This window comes from Mya arenaria, chromosome 15 (genome assembly GCF_026914265.1).
Source record: "Mya arenaria isolate MELC-2E11 chromosome 15, ASM2691426v1".
Taxonomy (NCBI): domain Eukaryota; kingdom Metazoa; phylum Mollusca; class Bivalvia; order Myida; family Myidae; genus Mya; species Mya arenaria.
In genome coordinates this window covers 22,519,788-22,537,856 of record NC_069136.1, presented here as the reverse complement: position 1 = coordinate 22,537,856, position 18,069 = coordinate 22,519,788, and the positions used below count along the sequence as shown (strand labels likewise).

General features: G+C 34.2%; 1 protein-coding gene across 1 annotated transcript in view; it reads left to right on the top strand.

The window, feature by feature from the left end:
- Nucleotides 1-408: 408 nt before the first annotated feature.
- Nucleotides 409-18,069, top strand: part of LOC128219893 (tumor necrosis factor ligand superfamily member 10-like) — a 51,205-nt gene continuing 33,544 nt past the window's right edge. The window contains exons 1-2 of the mRNA XM_052928035.1: nt 409-1,591; nt 14,732-14,768. Coding sequence (XP_052783995.1) covers nt 1,145-1,591; nt 14,732-14,768 — 484 coding nt within the window. The 5' untranslated portion in view covers nt 409-1,144. The remainder of the gene's footprint in view (nt 1,592-14,731; nt 14,769-18,069) is intronic.

The following is an 18,069-nucleotide window of genomic DNA, read 5'->3' as shown; positions in this document are numbered from 1 at the left end:
AATATATTTTCCTGGATGTAATTTATATACAGAAAATATCATATCGATATCAATAAGATGTCAATATCGATTGATTAATCTACGTTTTCTATATTATACAATAATTAAAACTATCATACGCATTAGTTAATTATATATTCAGCTTCAAGCCAAACTTTTCTGGATAAAACATCAAACTTGCCTGAATTTTGTGACTTATACGCTTATTTACTCACATTTGCATTTGTTTAGTTTTAACTTTAAGTGTAGGCAAAGGCTGGTGATTAATTGTTGAATGATGGAAGTGATCAGTTAAGATTAAAAGCACAAAAGGAAAATTTAAGTCCGTTTATAGAACGCACAGCTCATTAGATAACAAATGTTAGTTTACGATCTTTAAACATTTGGAAATTATTTAAAATGTGTTGATTTTGAACGAAATATGTTTTGAGTTTATTATTTAATGAAAACAATCCGGTTGTTTATATATATTTGATTGTCTTTTTATAGGCGGAATTTATCTATTCCATGCTGCTAATTTTCCTGGGATTAATAAATTCATTCGCAAGATTTTCCGTTAATATTATGATCATTTTAAATGATATTATTAATTCATAAATTAATCACAATTTTCGCACTCACAGAAAGAAAAATAGTATTGGGAAAATCTTTTTGTAAATACAAGCGCAGCTCGCTCGTTGGTCGATACACAAATCTCACGGCAGAAGGCAGCTCTAGTCAATAGAGTTCTTTTATACAGCACACTGGTTTAATGTATGGACGAAGAAAAGCACTCATTCTTTACTTATATTTTGTATATATTGGAAACAACTTAGATATTGCCTTAAAGCCAGGTCATGCTATAGTGGGATTAAATTAAAGGATTAGTTCAATGAAGACATAAATGTAGGATTGGAATTAGACACAAAGTGAGCCGTCTTCGAGGAGAGTGCATGTTTGTTTACAAGTGGAATACACCGATTATACATGTTGATTGACAGAACTGTTTCAGCGGCTGTTGCTTTGTGTTTTATATTAGCGTGTGTCTATAAATAGAGTTGTAATAAACTCGGGCTGTGTATTGATACACAGTTAGAGCGGTGTGTTTCTGATTTTTGACGATTGGAGAGGGTGGTCATTTAAGAGACTGACTCGAAAGGTGAATATGGAAAAACAGGAAGAAAAAGAGTGTATGATGAATAATGTAAATGGAGCAGGGCGGGCCAAGGTGAAAAATGTCAACAACGATTTCACGGATACAAGTGCTGGTGTTCAAAGAAAATTACATCAACTTCAAACCTACATAATCGGACTCGCGATTCTTCTAGCCTTATCTTCCATAGTAATCATCATAACATTTTCGGTGCTCTACGCGAACTTGAAATGGGATGTACAAAACCACGATCACCCGCCAAAAGTAGGAGCTCAGATGAATAACATTCTAGAAAAAGAGGAACTATGTTTATTATGTAGTGAGGTACGTCTGGGCCCGAGCCCCGAGGAGGACCGGATGTTGGATTATTTTGTTCGGAAGTCAGGGACGGGGGCGTCGGGGCGAGGGGAGGAGTGTTGTGTGGAGACCCCCTCACAACTCCTCAAGCTGCTACAGCTGGTAAGTGGATTGACTTATAATTCTTAACTTAAAAATAAAACAATAAAAAATGAGCTTAAAATGAACTTTTAATACCCCCAACACTGAAAAACACCTGACAAATACGTCACTGTTATACCATTCACCTTATATTGCCCACAAGCGAGTTCTTTTTTTTTTGTAAATAAAACTCACAATCAAAACACTTTTTTCAAAACAGTTGATGGTCATTATATGGATTGGGATTCAAAATGCGATACTAAGCCATCTTACATATACATTCCTCAAGAATGTGAAATAACCAGAATTGAAATGAACTTGAAATTAAACAAATAAAACGGCTCTGTAGACATAAAATCTTAACCGTTTTCGATCAGTCGTTTTCGTAGTTGAAAATATGATTAATACGATCGAGAAATAATCGATTTTGTAATTGATCACAAACCAATCAAAAACCTGTGTTTTATTTATTAAGTTATTTCTATTCACGAAACCTTTAAGCTTTAAATTACAGAACTGAATTAACCGTTTGTCTTTGTAGTACAATACAGACAATAGAAGATAAAGAACAAAACACAATAAAGCTATTGTAAAACAACAAATTTACGTATCTAATGATAATTATCGATATAAGTATTCACAAAATGTTACTATTTGTGCAAGCCCAGAATATGAATACTATTTATTTTGAATGTATTTGTTTAACTAGGTAAAATTCTGAAATGGTACATTTTGTTCCATTTTTCTCTCATTGTCAAAATATCTTGCCATGTGATCTGCAAATTCTGGTCTCACGAGGACATTTTGAGGAGATTTCGAACAATCCTTTCCCATGTTGTTTCAATCATCTCCAAAACATTCTCCATATTTTTTCGTTGAGCTTGTGCGCGTTACTAGACCATTGAAAATATACCACGTATCAAATGATGTAAATAATAGTTTTCTTCCAAATATGGGTGATTAATATTACGTATATTACGCATGCTTTAATCACGTGACTTTACTTTTTGTTACTTTATGATATATTGTATGTGGTTTAAGCATTAATATACTCATCAGTAACCTCCAGCGTCGCAATAACAATCGATTAAAGAGACTTCTCCATCAGAAAACTGGTCAACCATCTAAAAATGCTTTAAATATATCTACGAAAAGTTTAATTTGAACAATTTTTCAGTAGTTTTGTGTTTTCCGCCTGTGGAATGACGAATCATTTTCATTTCTTTGATGATTCGTTAATTAGTTTTCTGAAGATTAACGATTATTCAAAATGATGAAATATAATAAAGTGGGTATAATGTTTTAATATTATGAATACTCCATTATATTTTAGAGGCATTTTCTTTCGTAAAACAATATTAAGTAAACATGACATATCTGCCTGCTGATAAATTTCACGGTATAGTTATTAGTAGGTGTACATGTATTGATATAGTTAGTGACCGTACATATGCCTAATAAATGAGGTCGCATTAATTAGTATGCAAAGACAGTGTTTTGGGTCAAAATAAGGTCAGAGCAGTATACATGTATTGCACTTACGCCTGAGTATACTATGTATTTCGCATTGAATTTATATAGGTTAGATTTTACATTGTTGTTGATTGCATCTATAAATAGCCTCCATTGAACTCGGCATGTAGCCCCCAATTATTTAGACCCCGTTAAGTAATACGTCTGTAGCCATGTCACAATAAACCCTAAATAAAATAATCCACCAGTCGAATAGCCATCTAGCAAACATTCCTAATGTAGAACGGATATCCGGATCCTTCCCTTGTGCTAGCGGGCTTGTGCTATTTTTGACCTCTGCCGTCCCAAAGGCAAAAAGTTCCTTAGGCCAATAGGTCCTCAGTCAAATGACACCCAAAGCAGATAGGCCCTCAGTCAAATAGGCCCTCCGTCAAATAGGCCCTCCGTCAAATTGACCCTCTGTCAAATAGACCCTCTGTCAAATAGACCCTCCGTCAAATAGGCCCTCCGTCAAATAGACCCTCCGTCAAATAGGTCCTTAGTCAAGTAGACCCTCCGTCAAATAGACCGTCTGTCAGATAGACCCTCTGTCAGATAGACCCTCTGTCAAACAGACCCTCCGTCAAATAGACCCTCTGTCAGACAGACCCTCTGTGAAATAGATCCTCTATCAGATAGACCCTCTGTCAGATAGGCTCTCTGTGAAATAGACCCTCTGTCAAATAGACCCTCAGTCAAATAAGCCCTCCGTCAAATAGGCCCTCAGACAAATAGACCCTCTGTCAGATAGACATATTTCAAAGAGACAATGTCAGGAACGTAAACACAACGATATTTATGTAATTTTATCTACTGGCTTAGAGAATATTTTGAACTATTATCCAATAAAATTATGGATATCATAAAGACACAGTTGGAATCCCTATAATCTAAGCTTCTTAAGACTTTAGATAAATAAGTAAGGAATTGTTTACATATCAATAGCCATTGTGTAGGTTGCATATAAATAAATAAGATCAAATTTCAACCCACACTTACCTTTTTGTTCCTTACAGCTTATGAGATAATGCTCACATTTTGACAGTTGGTTATTTTTAGTTACTACATCACATACAGTATTATTTAATTTGTGATATTTTCTTTTTCCTTAACCAATGTCACGATGAATTTTCAAGATCTGGCTAAAAGAATTTCGGCAACACTTAAAAAATGTTTCAAAGTAGTTTGTTCATGAAACTGATAAACTACGAAGTGGGAGCAGGAAATGAGCTTTAAAGTTCATATTAAAGGCTCCTTTGCAGACGACAATTCATGCTCTGGAGTGCTTGATTTCACTGCTGAAGTACGGTTAAACAGTTAAACCGGGTTTTAAATAGCCAATAATATTTGATACGAATTTTTGTTTCACTCGAAGCAGAAGATCAGATAGAAAATTAAAGAAGTGTTCGGCATGCAAGGGGGAGGGAGGGGAGGGGAGGGCTAGGCTAGAGGGGAGGGGAGGATAGGGTAGGGAGAGGGATGCTGGGAAAGGGATCTCAGTGTAGGGTTCGTGAAGTTCTGAGAGCCTCTAGTGAGATGCTCAGCATGGTGATGGCGCTCGTGCCCATATATATATAAAACTATTTTTAAAATAAAACTCGAGGATATTTATCAAACTTCTTTATTATTATCCAAACAAAACCAAAGGACTGAAGGGCCATATTTGAGTGTCCAAGCTATGTGACGGACACCTATGTTCTTCAACAAAGATGGCCTGTGTCTGGCCTATAAGTGCACGCTCCTTTAACAGTTCACGCACTAAAGAAAGTAAAAGTAAATGTGTTAATTTGCACAGTACTGTGTGCAATATTGATGGAAAACATGCATTTAAGTTATGACTTTATGATTTCAATAATGCGCAGCCAATCTCAGTTTTGATGAAATAGGCAGATGAAAATTAAAAGATCCTTGTATTTAAATTATTCAGCTGCTGCAACTGTCCGTCCCCGTCATTGTTGCCACGTTTTAGATGAGAACATTAAAACTTAAAAGTTTGATGTCACTTAAATCGCTCATCCGTTTTATTTTTAAAAATCTCGATACTTCGCTAGATAGTTTGAATAATCATTATTTTTACCAGTTTTTGTGAGCATTTCAGACGATAATTTAACGTAACACAAATGCAGGGCAAGTGTCAGGCATGTTTGATTGAATTTAATGGCGCGTATACAGCTGCTGAGCCGGTGTTGTTATTTAATCGATTAAAATTTTGATTATTAAAAAAAGCACATCCAAAGTGTTATACTATGATTGATAGAAGTTTAAAATTACTGAATTATGCATTGATGTGCTACTAGTATGATGCCGTTTAATACTGTGACGTTAGTTTTTATGTTCAGTTTGAAATTTCCATATCGATTTGTCCAGAGTAGTATTTAACTAATTTATATACAATACAAATGAAATAGACTAGTGTATGTATAATGTATATAAACTATTATAGTACATCTTATCAAATATTCTAAAGTTTAAAGGATGCGAGTGGTATATTAGTATCTTACTCTACCCCATGAGGTTATGGGTTCGACCCCAACCATTGGTACTTCCTCGTGGTCTCTTTAAGAGCCAAATGTTGAGTACCTGTCTACAAACCGCCTATATAAGACAGATGAGATCGCCATTTTTAATATATACCATCGAAAATTGATGATTTATGCGTAAAAGCGTTACTAACGCTTTAAGAAAAATGAAAATTTCGGCAGTTTTCCAAACAGTTGAGACTGTTCTAAGGCCTAAAAAAAAAATACATTTGGTTCGGGTTACCCGACCCTACCTACGGAATAGGCGCCGACCCTACCGTTTTTATAGGCAGTTTGAAAAAAAAATGAAAAATATTTTCAATTTGTAGTTTAATCCTTAAATGCTTATACAGAAGATAACTTTAACAACATTCTCCAATGATGAAAATGATATTCTTATATAAAGCCTAATAAAAAAAATAAAAAAAGCCTACCTACCCTACCTATTTTTGAAAAGGATGTAACCCTAACCAAACAATTTTTAGGCCTAATGTCTGTTATGCTATATGACTGATTTGAAAACACTGATGCCAAAATCAGCTGATTATGAGACAAAAAAAATGAAAAAAATTGTAATATCAGTCAATTTGTAAGAGTGCAGCTTTAAATCGGCCACCAGTACTGATTTCTACCCAGGAAAAGGACTCAAGAGTGAATTTTCAGCTTTCGTCTTAATCGAGTAAAATCCACTTGATTGATATGCCAAGTTCCCACCCGGGTGATATTTTATTTTACTAATAGTGCCAACTATCATAATATTTAAAGTTTATCATATCATGATCATACATTAAATTCGTGAATACACAACAATGCGAAATATTCCTAACAGCAATGATATCAAGTGCCCTGTTTTGATTTCATTGTCGGAACATTTGTTGATATTTTCAAACAAACTTGGCCGCAAATGTAAACATTAATTCTAATGGCATTTGAATACGCATTTTATGTTAATAAAGCCATTTGCAATTCTTAATCACATCGTCTAAAATGGAATAATGATATGCCAAACATCGTCGATCAAAGAGGACATTAGAAAAGACAGTTTATGCAAAAAGTAAAATTATTAAAGATGCTCTTTTACTCCCAAATAAGATTTACCACAATTAATAATACTGCTTTAAAAATATGAAAGATGAATAATTGTCGAAAACAATGGATCTTATGAGGGATACCGAGTTTAATTTGAAAGAAATGAGCATAAAACACGGTATTTCTACCTTATAAAACCAGAGTAGACCACGGTAAATCTTTTAGCATTCACCAATCATTTAACATTTTTGCACTTTCGGCTATTAAATACACGGTTACAATCTTGTTATCAGTAATTAATATTTTCCATAAACGCATCATTTAGTAATGAAGGTATATCAGTCAACATTTATGTGTGTTATACATGTCTATGTAATTGATTTTGAATAATAGCGTCACTTCAAATGATGTAAACAAATCGATCGAATTTCAAACCTATGATTTATTATAACTTTGTTTAAGAATAGTTTTCCTAATTAAAAGACAATCCTATAGCAAATGAATCCCATGGGTCGACCACTATGAGAATCTGTTTCATTGAGGTTAAACCGCTCTGTACTTACAGATTACGACGTCACGAAACATGACATTTTCAGGTATAATATTACAACTAAAGCGCATTTCAAACCCTATTTAGTGGTATCGATTATGCTATTAAGTGGTATCGATTATGCTAATGATCCACCAAAACCAATAAACCTTGAAAATGGCGAACAAGGAAAAGCAATTTTGAACTATCGATCCTTTGTTAAAAGATGTCAACGACGTATAAAAATCTTTTTTTGAGTTTTTATCAATTTCCACTCATTAAAATATAAACTCGCCGAGTATCTCTTTCCGTAAAAATGCCATGGATATTTGAATTGTACCCTATCCTATCGAAAAGAGGGAAGTTATTTAGAATTTGCCTTATTTCAACCGTTTTGGACGAGTAGCGTAACATTATTACCGGATCATTATATGAAATTATCTTTGGTGGTGAAACATTACAATATATAATGGGAAGTTATTTTATCACTTGTATTTTCATGGTATCTAGGTCGTTATGTTTCAATAACTGCGCGCGGTTACGTTGACAACACTGAATAATATGTGTTATTTCCTTGATAATCATATAAATTGAACAATATTTTGAAACTTTGCTCAATGCAGTATCAAAAATGTTCATATATACCTAGTTGTCTTTCGTGTCTGTTTTTTTTCCATTTCACTCTTCTCGATATACATAATATATATGCGTTAATTTAACATATATGAGTTAAAAAATAACTCTTCGTTTTATTAAGGTTTAATTTATGTTTCTTGTTAAACCGTGTTGGTTTATATATTATGTGATTTGTAGTTATTCAAGTTTTTAAACTTTTAAACCTATGGAAGCGTATACCGTATAAACTTATGATGTATCTATGCAGTATTGTCGATTTTTTTATGTCCACTTGACTACTATTATCACGTACGGCAAATGCTGAACATTAAATAGAGATGTCACCTTTTTGTCGATGAAACAATCATAACTTCATGATCATAACATCTGTATATACGATATACACTTCCATAGAACAGGTCGACACGACTTCATGATCATAACATCTGTATATACGACACACACTTCCATAGAACAGGTTGACACGACTTCATGATCATAACATCTGTATATACGATATACACTTCCATAGAACAGGTCGATAAGACTTCATGAGCATAACAACTGTTTATACGATATACACTTCCATAGAACAGATCAACAATACTTCATGATCATAACAACTGTATATATGATTTACACTTCAAAGAACAAGAAAACACGACTTTATGATCATAACATCTGTATATACGATATACACTTCCATAGAACAAGTCGATAAGACTTCATGATCATAACATCTGTATATACGATATACACTTCCTTAGAACAAGTCGATAAGACTTCATGATCATAACATCTGTATATACGATATACACTTCCATAGAACAGGTCGACAAGACTTCATGATAAAAACATCAGTATATACGATATACACTTCCATAGAACAAGACGACAATACTTCATGATCATAACATCAGTATGTACGATATACACTTCCATAGAACAAGACGACAATATTTCATGATCATAACATCAGTATATACGATATGCACTTCCATAGAACAAGACGACAATACTTCATGATCATAACATCAGTATGTACGATATACACTTCCATAGAACAAGACGACAATACTTCATGATCATAACATCAGTATGTACGATATACACTTCCATAGAACAAGACGACAATACTTCATGATCATAACATCAGTATATACGATATACACTTCCATAGAACAAGACGACAATACTTCATGATCATAACATCAGTATGTACGATATACACTTCCATAGAACAAGACGACAATACTTCATGATCATAACATCAGTATATACGATATACACTTCCATAGAACAAGACGACAATACTTCATGATCATAACATCAGTATGTACGATATATATGCTTCCATATAATCATGTTCCCTGGTTTTGCGATTGCGTTCTATATACTATAAATCTCATGGCGTTATTAAATGCCACATTATTATGAAGCCAGAAATCAAATAATAATAATCGCATAATAGTTTTTTTAAATAAATATTTCAAAATTCTTCTAAAGCTGTTACCTGTTATTAAATTACAAAGAGACAGAATTTAATATATGTTTTAATTTGTTGCGATACTTTGATTTACTACAGTCGATCGCTTGTTCGTTGACTCTTGGGTGAATGATACGCCTTGGAGAAATTAATATGAATACGATTTGTTCTTATAATCGTTTAAAAGTCCGTCATATTTCTCAAAGGAATAGAAATTGTAATTTGTATTATCTGTAAACATATTTTCTCCTTGGAAACCCGTATGCTTTCTTTCAGTATCATAATTAATCAGAATTATTCAAATTATTCAAAGCATTAGAATTAATAATAACAGACGAACAATCGTCGAAATCACCGGGGTTTGCGAGAATTCAATTTTGATCACAACTGTTCGAGAGTTAATCCCAGAAATCCTGTGTTTGATGTTGCCGATAAAACCATATTTGCATCACAGACATTGAGTCTATTTATTTGAATATCTGATAATGTACTGTCTTCTTCAGATGTACGATTTTACGACGTCGTATTTTCAAAATCCTTAAAATGATTATAACTGTTTGTAAAGTGAGATTTAATGTCTGTTTGTAAAATGTAAGTTAAGGTTGTTGTTTTTTTCTGGCGACAGACGGAATGTTAATGTTTTAATAATATACTGAGAACTGTATCAGCTGTTCAAGTTGTATTCAAAGATGGATGCATAAATAAAGTCCATATTTGCCTCAGCAGAAAACAAGATGTTTGTAATTTTTATATTGAAATAATGTTTTATTTACGACAATAGTGGAGTTAATTACCTGCTATACACACAGTTTTGCCATATCTGTATTTCCACCATGCGACATATGGCGTTGTCTACATCCAGATTGCGACATGTGTTCATTGCAATTAAGAACGTCAAAAGTGTCATTGTGTCGTATTTACCCTTCGTTTATTGGAAACAATTAGGAATCAGTAACAGTACAAAACTGTTTGGAGGTAAACGGACGCAATCTGTATCTTTGAGTACATGACGGAAGGGTTTAGTCATATTTATGACCTAGCTTGACTTCCGGAAAATTATGCTTTCTCAAATTCATGACCAGGCACACATTTTAACTGTAATAGTTAGATGACATGAAGTAAATTCTTAATGATTAAGAATGTGCGTAGTGAGCGTAGAGGAGTTAAAATGTCCGATTTGTCTCGAACATTAAGTTACCACTTCAGGTCATCTGACTTAGAACACAACCTCATTGGCTAACACATTGTCAACGTTAAATTCTTAATGATTAAGTGAAGTACGTACTCGCATTGGCTGAAAATGTTGGTTGTTTCCTTAAGTTCATGCTTTCTCGTATTTTTTGAACGGGGAAACATTATCTCTTGTTTATTTCTTGATAAAATTATTGTAATTACTGAGTTATGCTTTTTTTAAAGCTCAAGAGGTGACTGCGCCATTCCCTTGCAGACATTCCCCTGATTTTCAGTCTCGCGAAATCCATTAAGAACATTGAAAAAAACCGGTTTAACATCAATAATTCAGTGCGCCGTCCGGACATTTTGACAGAAAAATCGAGCACACCCATAAGTATGTTTGTTTGGCGTATAACAACGTCGCAACATGTTGACACAACGTTCCAGCGCGGCTAAACCGGATTTAACACCACTACCGTTAATGGATGGGAAGAATGGCGGTTTTTTGACTAGACCAAGAATCAATATGTTTTATATCGGGAATACAAGAGGAATCAAAACGTCCTATTTGTTTCATTGATTAACTCTACATTGATTCCCGCCAACAGCCCTTAAGTCGCCACTGACTCGGTATTACCAAAACAATTGGCTCAATTAGTGGCAATTCATGGTACTCTTGTTCCAATGAATGGTGCTAATGGGATTCAGACAAGTGTATTTTCTGGAAAAGACTAAATTTATTGCCAAAATCAATATACTCTGAATGTATTTAATTTTTCTGTCCAGCAAATCAATGGTTATAAGTTGGTATGTCGGACTGCTGAATCATGACATTTCTGAAATAATTCGTGTAGCTTGCTATTCCTAGCTAGTATAAACATTTCTTTTGTTTTCAAATATTTGTAAATTATGACATTTTGGTTTGCTTAAGTTTTAAGCGCACCAAAAGAATTTCAATCTCTTCAAAGCATCTTTAAGTTTAGTCATTCAGATTTAACACGGAATATGAGCGGATGTCAAATAAAATGTTACATGTACACATGTAATATGTTTGTTGTCTTAAATAAAAGGGGACGCGGTGACCTTTAAGCACAAATTCTTTATGTTGTCTTTATTGGAATGTTTTCCAAAAGGGTTACACAATTATTGATAATATCTATAATATTCACCGCCGCGCGGAACAGATTTTCGGAAGTGGCGTATGTTCACTAGAGCGATTCGGGCATCTGCCAATGTTTCACGATTAAAGAACACTGTGTAAAAAGAACTTGGAATTTTATGAGTTCTTTGTCGACTCGTTTTATCTGAATTTGATACTTTGATTTATTTATTTCAAAACAAACATAAAACAATAAAACAATGTCGCTCGGAAGGAGGATGAAAACTGCCGCCAAATCTAACCTATCAAATCACTGTGATATTTAAAGGTAAAACATGTTAAGAAACATAAAATAAAAAAGCTGAAAATTGTTGCCTGCTTCTGTCATTGTATTCAGTTATATCGTCCTGTTAGTCAACTGGTTAAATCGGCGCATTTGCATCTGCACTGTGTCAAGTTAAGGCTCACGGTCGCTCATGTTAGCTAACTGGTATGTTTTGAATCCCAGTTATTTTGAAGCGCATACGCTGCAAGCGGGTGAAACGATTCACAGACGTTAGCTATCGTGAGCGACTGTTAGCCTTAACCTGGGTCCAATAACAAATTATTCATACTACTGGCCTTAAAGTGATACTCGTATTTAAAATCAGTACATACACATGTATAACAAACATAAATTCTTAGTGATAAACCTTTAACTATTTACTAATTAAAGCATTTATGGAAATTATTAATTACTGATAACAAGAATGTAGCCGTGTGTTTAATGGCTAAAAACGCACAAATATAAAATGATTGGTGAGTGCTAAAAGATTAACAGTAATCAATTACGTCTTGAGTCTGAGTTTGAGACTAAGGTTCAGAAAAGCACAATCTTCAGTTTGTTGTAAAAATGCTATTATAGGAGCAAAGCTGCTGAAACCTGTTGTACCTGTAACAAAGAACAGTTCTACAATCGAACAAACATCTTTTGTAAGAAAATGAAATAATATTATATCAAGGATAATTTTAAACACTCAATAATTCAATTTTTCTCAGCCTTAGTCTTAAACTCAGACTTAAAGGGCTTAAGTAGCTTATTTCAATAAGGCAAAGTACATTCTAAAATTGGAATTTGATTAATAAAAAAATGGTTTATTGTGATTATAATTATATTTTTCCATCTAAAGCATAAAAACACTTAAAGAAGTAAATATTACGCCAATTATTGAAAGACAAAAATAGTGAGCTTAGCTTAATCCTGTTATAAGGGACTTAAGAAGTTTCGAAAAATTGGGTCAAGACGTAACAGTACATACGCACCCAGTTATCTCATCTTTAAATGCTTTTTTATAGGAATCGTTCATCATTACTGACTGCAGTGGGATTAATCATCTACAGCAACGTTTATAAATAAAATGACGGAATACAACACTCCATTATCAGTGTATATGTCTATCAAGCCAAAGAACCCCCGGTTTATCTTGCCTTTCCATTTAAAGCCATGGGGTGCAAACATTAAACATAAGTTGAACATCAGTTAAAATGATAACTCTATCAATCAAATTGAAAATCTGGATATCATTTGAGATCGTTGTCCAGTTTGTTTTTTCGACGAAATGAATGAAATTGACTGTTAATTTTAAATAATACATATGTTTGAAATATATATTATCAGTAAAACACATTAAGGTTAAGGGTTTAGTAATGGACTTAGAGACCATATCTGTGTATTAAAAATGTATGTTGACTTTGTTCTCCACTTCTGTAAAAAGAAGAGCTTTGTCTGTAGTACTCATACTTTATGTAAGGTGACATGAAGTATCATTTTAATGAATAAGTTTGGGTGGAGTCAGCGTAGCATACGAACCCCTTCTTAATCATTAAAATATTACTTCAGGTCATCTAACTGTCATAGAATACTACCTCAGTGGTTGACATATTGTCAACGCAATATCTGACAGAGGGAGTGTGATTTCGGATTAGTGACAGTAGATGGACCTTTAAACACCAAAGTTGAAATTCTTAATGATTAAGCCCAGTACTTACTGTAGGTTTTATTCTAAGTAATGTTGGCATGATTTTTCACAATTTTAATGATATAGGCAGCAATCGAGGCCACGAAGCTACTATTCACGGGAAAAAGGATGTTATTGTTTTCACACATGTATATTCAGACGCTATTATATAGCTTAACATATAGATTTTGGTGTTTACACATTTTTTATCAGGATGTAACAAGTTCTCGTCACTTACAACACATCTTGTATACTTTGAACTTACAATCATTTTTACTTGAGGTCAGGGGCCTATAGTAAACACTTAACAGCTTATATTTCATTGTTTGAGAATATTTCCGAAGAAGATTATCTTAATAAGCTCTCGTGTTTGTCAATTTGTTTACTGAGTTCAAGGGTGGAGTATTTGAACTAATATAGTCTTGTTTGTTCACGTACTGTGGAACCGGCCGTTGGACAGGTGAAACTTATGGCCACTATACTCTTTTGATTAAGTTTGCTCGCTTGTGGACCAATATATTTTGTAATAAATTCATTCAAAACCGCAATGACCATTTCTAAATGTACGCATTTAAGTTTTTCTTGTCAGTTTCGGTTCATAAGAGGTATAAATTTGAAGTCGGTTTTTATAAACATAAGATCACTAGCCTATAACCGTTTTCCGACATAATATATTATAGATTATCCAGTGATAAGAGTATGCCTGTTATTAATACTTATACGCACCAGTCAATTGTAACCACGCCCCCCCCCCCCCTCCACCTCAAATCCGAGGATTAGCGGGGACTTTGACTTTCGGTCCAGCCAATCCCTGGTATAATCCCCGCGAAATGCCCCCGCACTCCCGGTACATCCTAAGTAAGGCCCATTCCCCGCTATTTTCAGCGCGAAAACAAAAGCACCGCACTCGCCCATTTCCCCCGCTATCCCCGGTATACCTCCGGACCTGGGGGCCGTGGTTACAATTGACTGGTGTATTAATGTCTAATAGTTCCCCCTTCACTAAATTCATTTAACCATACATACTCGAAAACACGCATTGTGAGATTGATTAAAAAACATAGATTGAAAATCTCTTTTAGTTACTTATTTTTGTAAATCAGACAGGTTGATAAAAGTACATTCAGAGCAGCAGTACCGTCATACCATTAAACATAATGCATGTTTTTCTACTTCTGATATGCTTGTTATTATCTTTTCAGTTCGTGGAGAAAAAGTACAGAACAGAAATGGCGTCTGGTGAGTTACCTTTCTGTTTGATGATATTGAAATGTCGTGATAGAGCTAAGTGGGCCCTCTTTAAAGTCCAATTATACACGCATCATCATGCATATCAAACATAAGTATCGTCGATTAGAAACCCGTTTTCTTGAACATGCCGGGATCGTCGGAAACCTTTCGAGAAAACGTAAATTCGAGCCGAGCAGAAAATATACTTTTGCACGAGGAAACACTCACTTTCTTCGTTCTTTTCATTTTTATTGGTATCGTAGTCGGTGTATGATCTGTTGGGTTGTCGTGGGCGCTCCTGAAGGAAGTAAATTTTGCATTCCGTAATATTCTTCTTTTGTCCAACCTCGTACATTGCCTGGCCTGTAAATGGTATTTCGTTTTCGACGCCTTTTGATAGAAAAAATACATAAATTTGCATGTCAAACATCTAGCCCTAAATTTGGTATAGGGATTAGGCCGAAGATGGCGTTTCCCAACATATAACGCATCAATTATTACCCCACTGATATTTTTGAAAGACATTTGGCCGCACCATGTACATTAAGCCTCGACAATCTCAAACAACATGTTTATAGATACGTGTAACAAGACGTGAGCCACCTCAGCTAGACAACCCACCCCTCCCTCCGCATTAACACTATTTCCTCAACACTTACTTGCAAACTGTGACAACATACTTATACATGAATATATGAATGCAACAAACAGCTGCATTGAGAACCCGTTTTGAAAAGCGTGGCTACTGACGTCAAATGTTTAAATGTATTTAAACAATAAAACTTGAAAGACGATTTTCCCAGACAAAAATGATATTTTCTTCAATATCTGTGTAAGCTTACGTGAGCGAACTGTTGAGGTGTACTCTAGGCATGAGCGCGGTGCATACATATTTGCAAGAAAATGACATTTTGTCACGCGAACACTTAAGTGGACTGCGTCAAAACAATATCGTCAGCATGAATTATTTTTTTTATATCAGAACATACTCTACGTGTTTGTTTTGTATTTTTTGCCACAGTATAGGTATGTTTGTCACATTTTCCATTTGGTTTTCGTTAGGGTACTTCAATGATGCATGAGATAATGTCCCCCAGCATATGTTTTTCACTTGTCTGTAGTGTCATGAGTGATTATGCGACATTTCCATTATTATTTATGCCTAATTTCGTTAAGTAAATACGTTAGATGATGATAGCAATTCACATAAATATAAAAACAATACATGCTATCACACAGTAGGTATCGCGCAAAAACGCCCGCGTTTTACCAGTAAACATGTGGTTCTAATATTGCGAGCAAACGACATTCTAAGAACGTAGACCCCTTTGATGTGCAGTATCTACCTTTTCATGGGATAAAAGACTATAAGAAAGGCTTATGTATGATACCAAGGCATATGCCTAGCTAGTTAATAGTTTCAAACAAGAAAACAATGCTTTGATTCTTTATTGCAAAAATATGAAAAATACTTCTAGGTTAGAAAAGCCGGAATCAAGAAACATGACGCATGATTTTTTCCGTACAGGCTGGGCTTATCATATGCCTAGCTAGTTATTTGTTTGAAACAAGAAAACAATGCTTTGATTCTCTATTGTAAAAATATGAAAAATACTTCCATATCAGAAAAGCTGGAATCATGAATCTTGATGCATGTTTTTCCGTGCCGGCTGGGCTTATCAGCAGTAACCAGGTAGCTGGGATATACAATAGATAGAACCATGTCATTGTTTGATCAGTAACCTGAACAGAACCGCCGATAATAAGCGCTTATTGTCATTCTCCGTATCTGTTGGTTGATGGAAAACACCACTGGAAAACTCTGGTCACGATTTAGACTTCCAACTTGAAGTAGGAAACCTTCACTTTAACATGGGTGAAAGTTTTCCGGTTTATACCGGATTTCCGGTTTTTGAAAGTCTCCAATGGTCATTTTTCCAAATCATGTAAATCCGTTGAGTTTTTCCGGGGGGGGGGGTGCCCCTTTTTATCACAATTATTACGATCTCCGCCTTATCACTTTCAACACACGATCAATTCTTATAATGTGTAATGTGAAATACTTTGATTTGAAACAGACGGTATTAGAGCCAATTTTTTTTTAAAAATGCGTTGTTTACTAATTGAAACATTTTGAAATCGGACTTTATACATTTATGACAAAAGCGATTCCAACACTTTTCACATCATTTTAAGCACTTGATTATTAATTTGTAAAAAACAGTTAGTTGTGGTGTTTATAGTCTATAAAGTATTTTCAATGTTTTGTTTTATAATGGGTGTAACATTACTAAGTTCTGTTCACAAATGTAAACACTTAAATAGTTAATATAACATGGACTTATAATTACAAATTACCAAACATCTGGCTCGTTTTCAAAGGTGTCTTACAACACAGTTTGCTATGAAAATGATTGTTCGTTAATACATCTCTAATGGTACAGTAAAGTACAGACACATGCTTGGAACCACTTTAACGACGTGTCATTCTCCACAGATTTCACCATCTATCCTACCAATCTTGTCAAAGTCAAGAGCGATTCTTTATAGACTCTTCGTCTGACTTGAACCAACTGTTACCGCTACAAAACAGATTACCATTCGTCAATTTCAACAATCAAGCATGTCCCTGGTCCTTGTTATTCCGAGAACGACAAAATCTCCTGAAAATGAAAACGAGTGTCAAACGAAAATTGGCGTTGCTTGATTGGATCTGACACATTTTCGTCATTTTGGTAGCTTTTCTCGTTTATTTATTTCTAGGAGAATAAATGAAACATTTTTTCTTCTGTAGAAAAGGTTGTTCTTCTTGAGCAGAACAAAACTAACTCTTCTTTTACATCTGTTTTCAATAATGCCTAGATCGCGCCCACAAATTTATTCGATTAATTACGTGAAAGTGGTTCTACTAATTTCTGTGATGCATTGCACATATACGAGTACACACAATTAAGCATCTCATTTTATTACCACGCCTGGTTTTGATATATTCATTATTTCTCTTGATTATTATGGCTTTATAGCAATTCATTACTCAGTACAATTCAGTTGTTCAAAAATGTTGCTATTTTCCACATTATAGTTGGCATTTCCCATGCGTTCAGGAATAATAAGTTTCTACACGCGTATATATCATAGTACATCACGTTATAGTTTTTGTGTATGCGTTTAATTATTTTACTTATTTTCTGTTTAATTGTTTTTGTTTTTGATAATTACTTTTTTATCAAAAAATTTCGAAACCAATTCAGTTTTAAAGCAAAACTTTCACGACGTATTTGTTAAGCTGTTTTAAAATGTAGTATATATT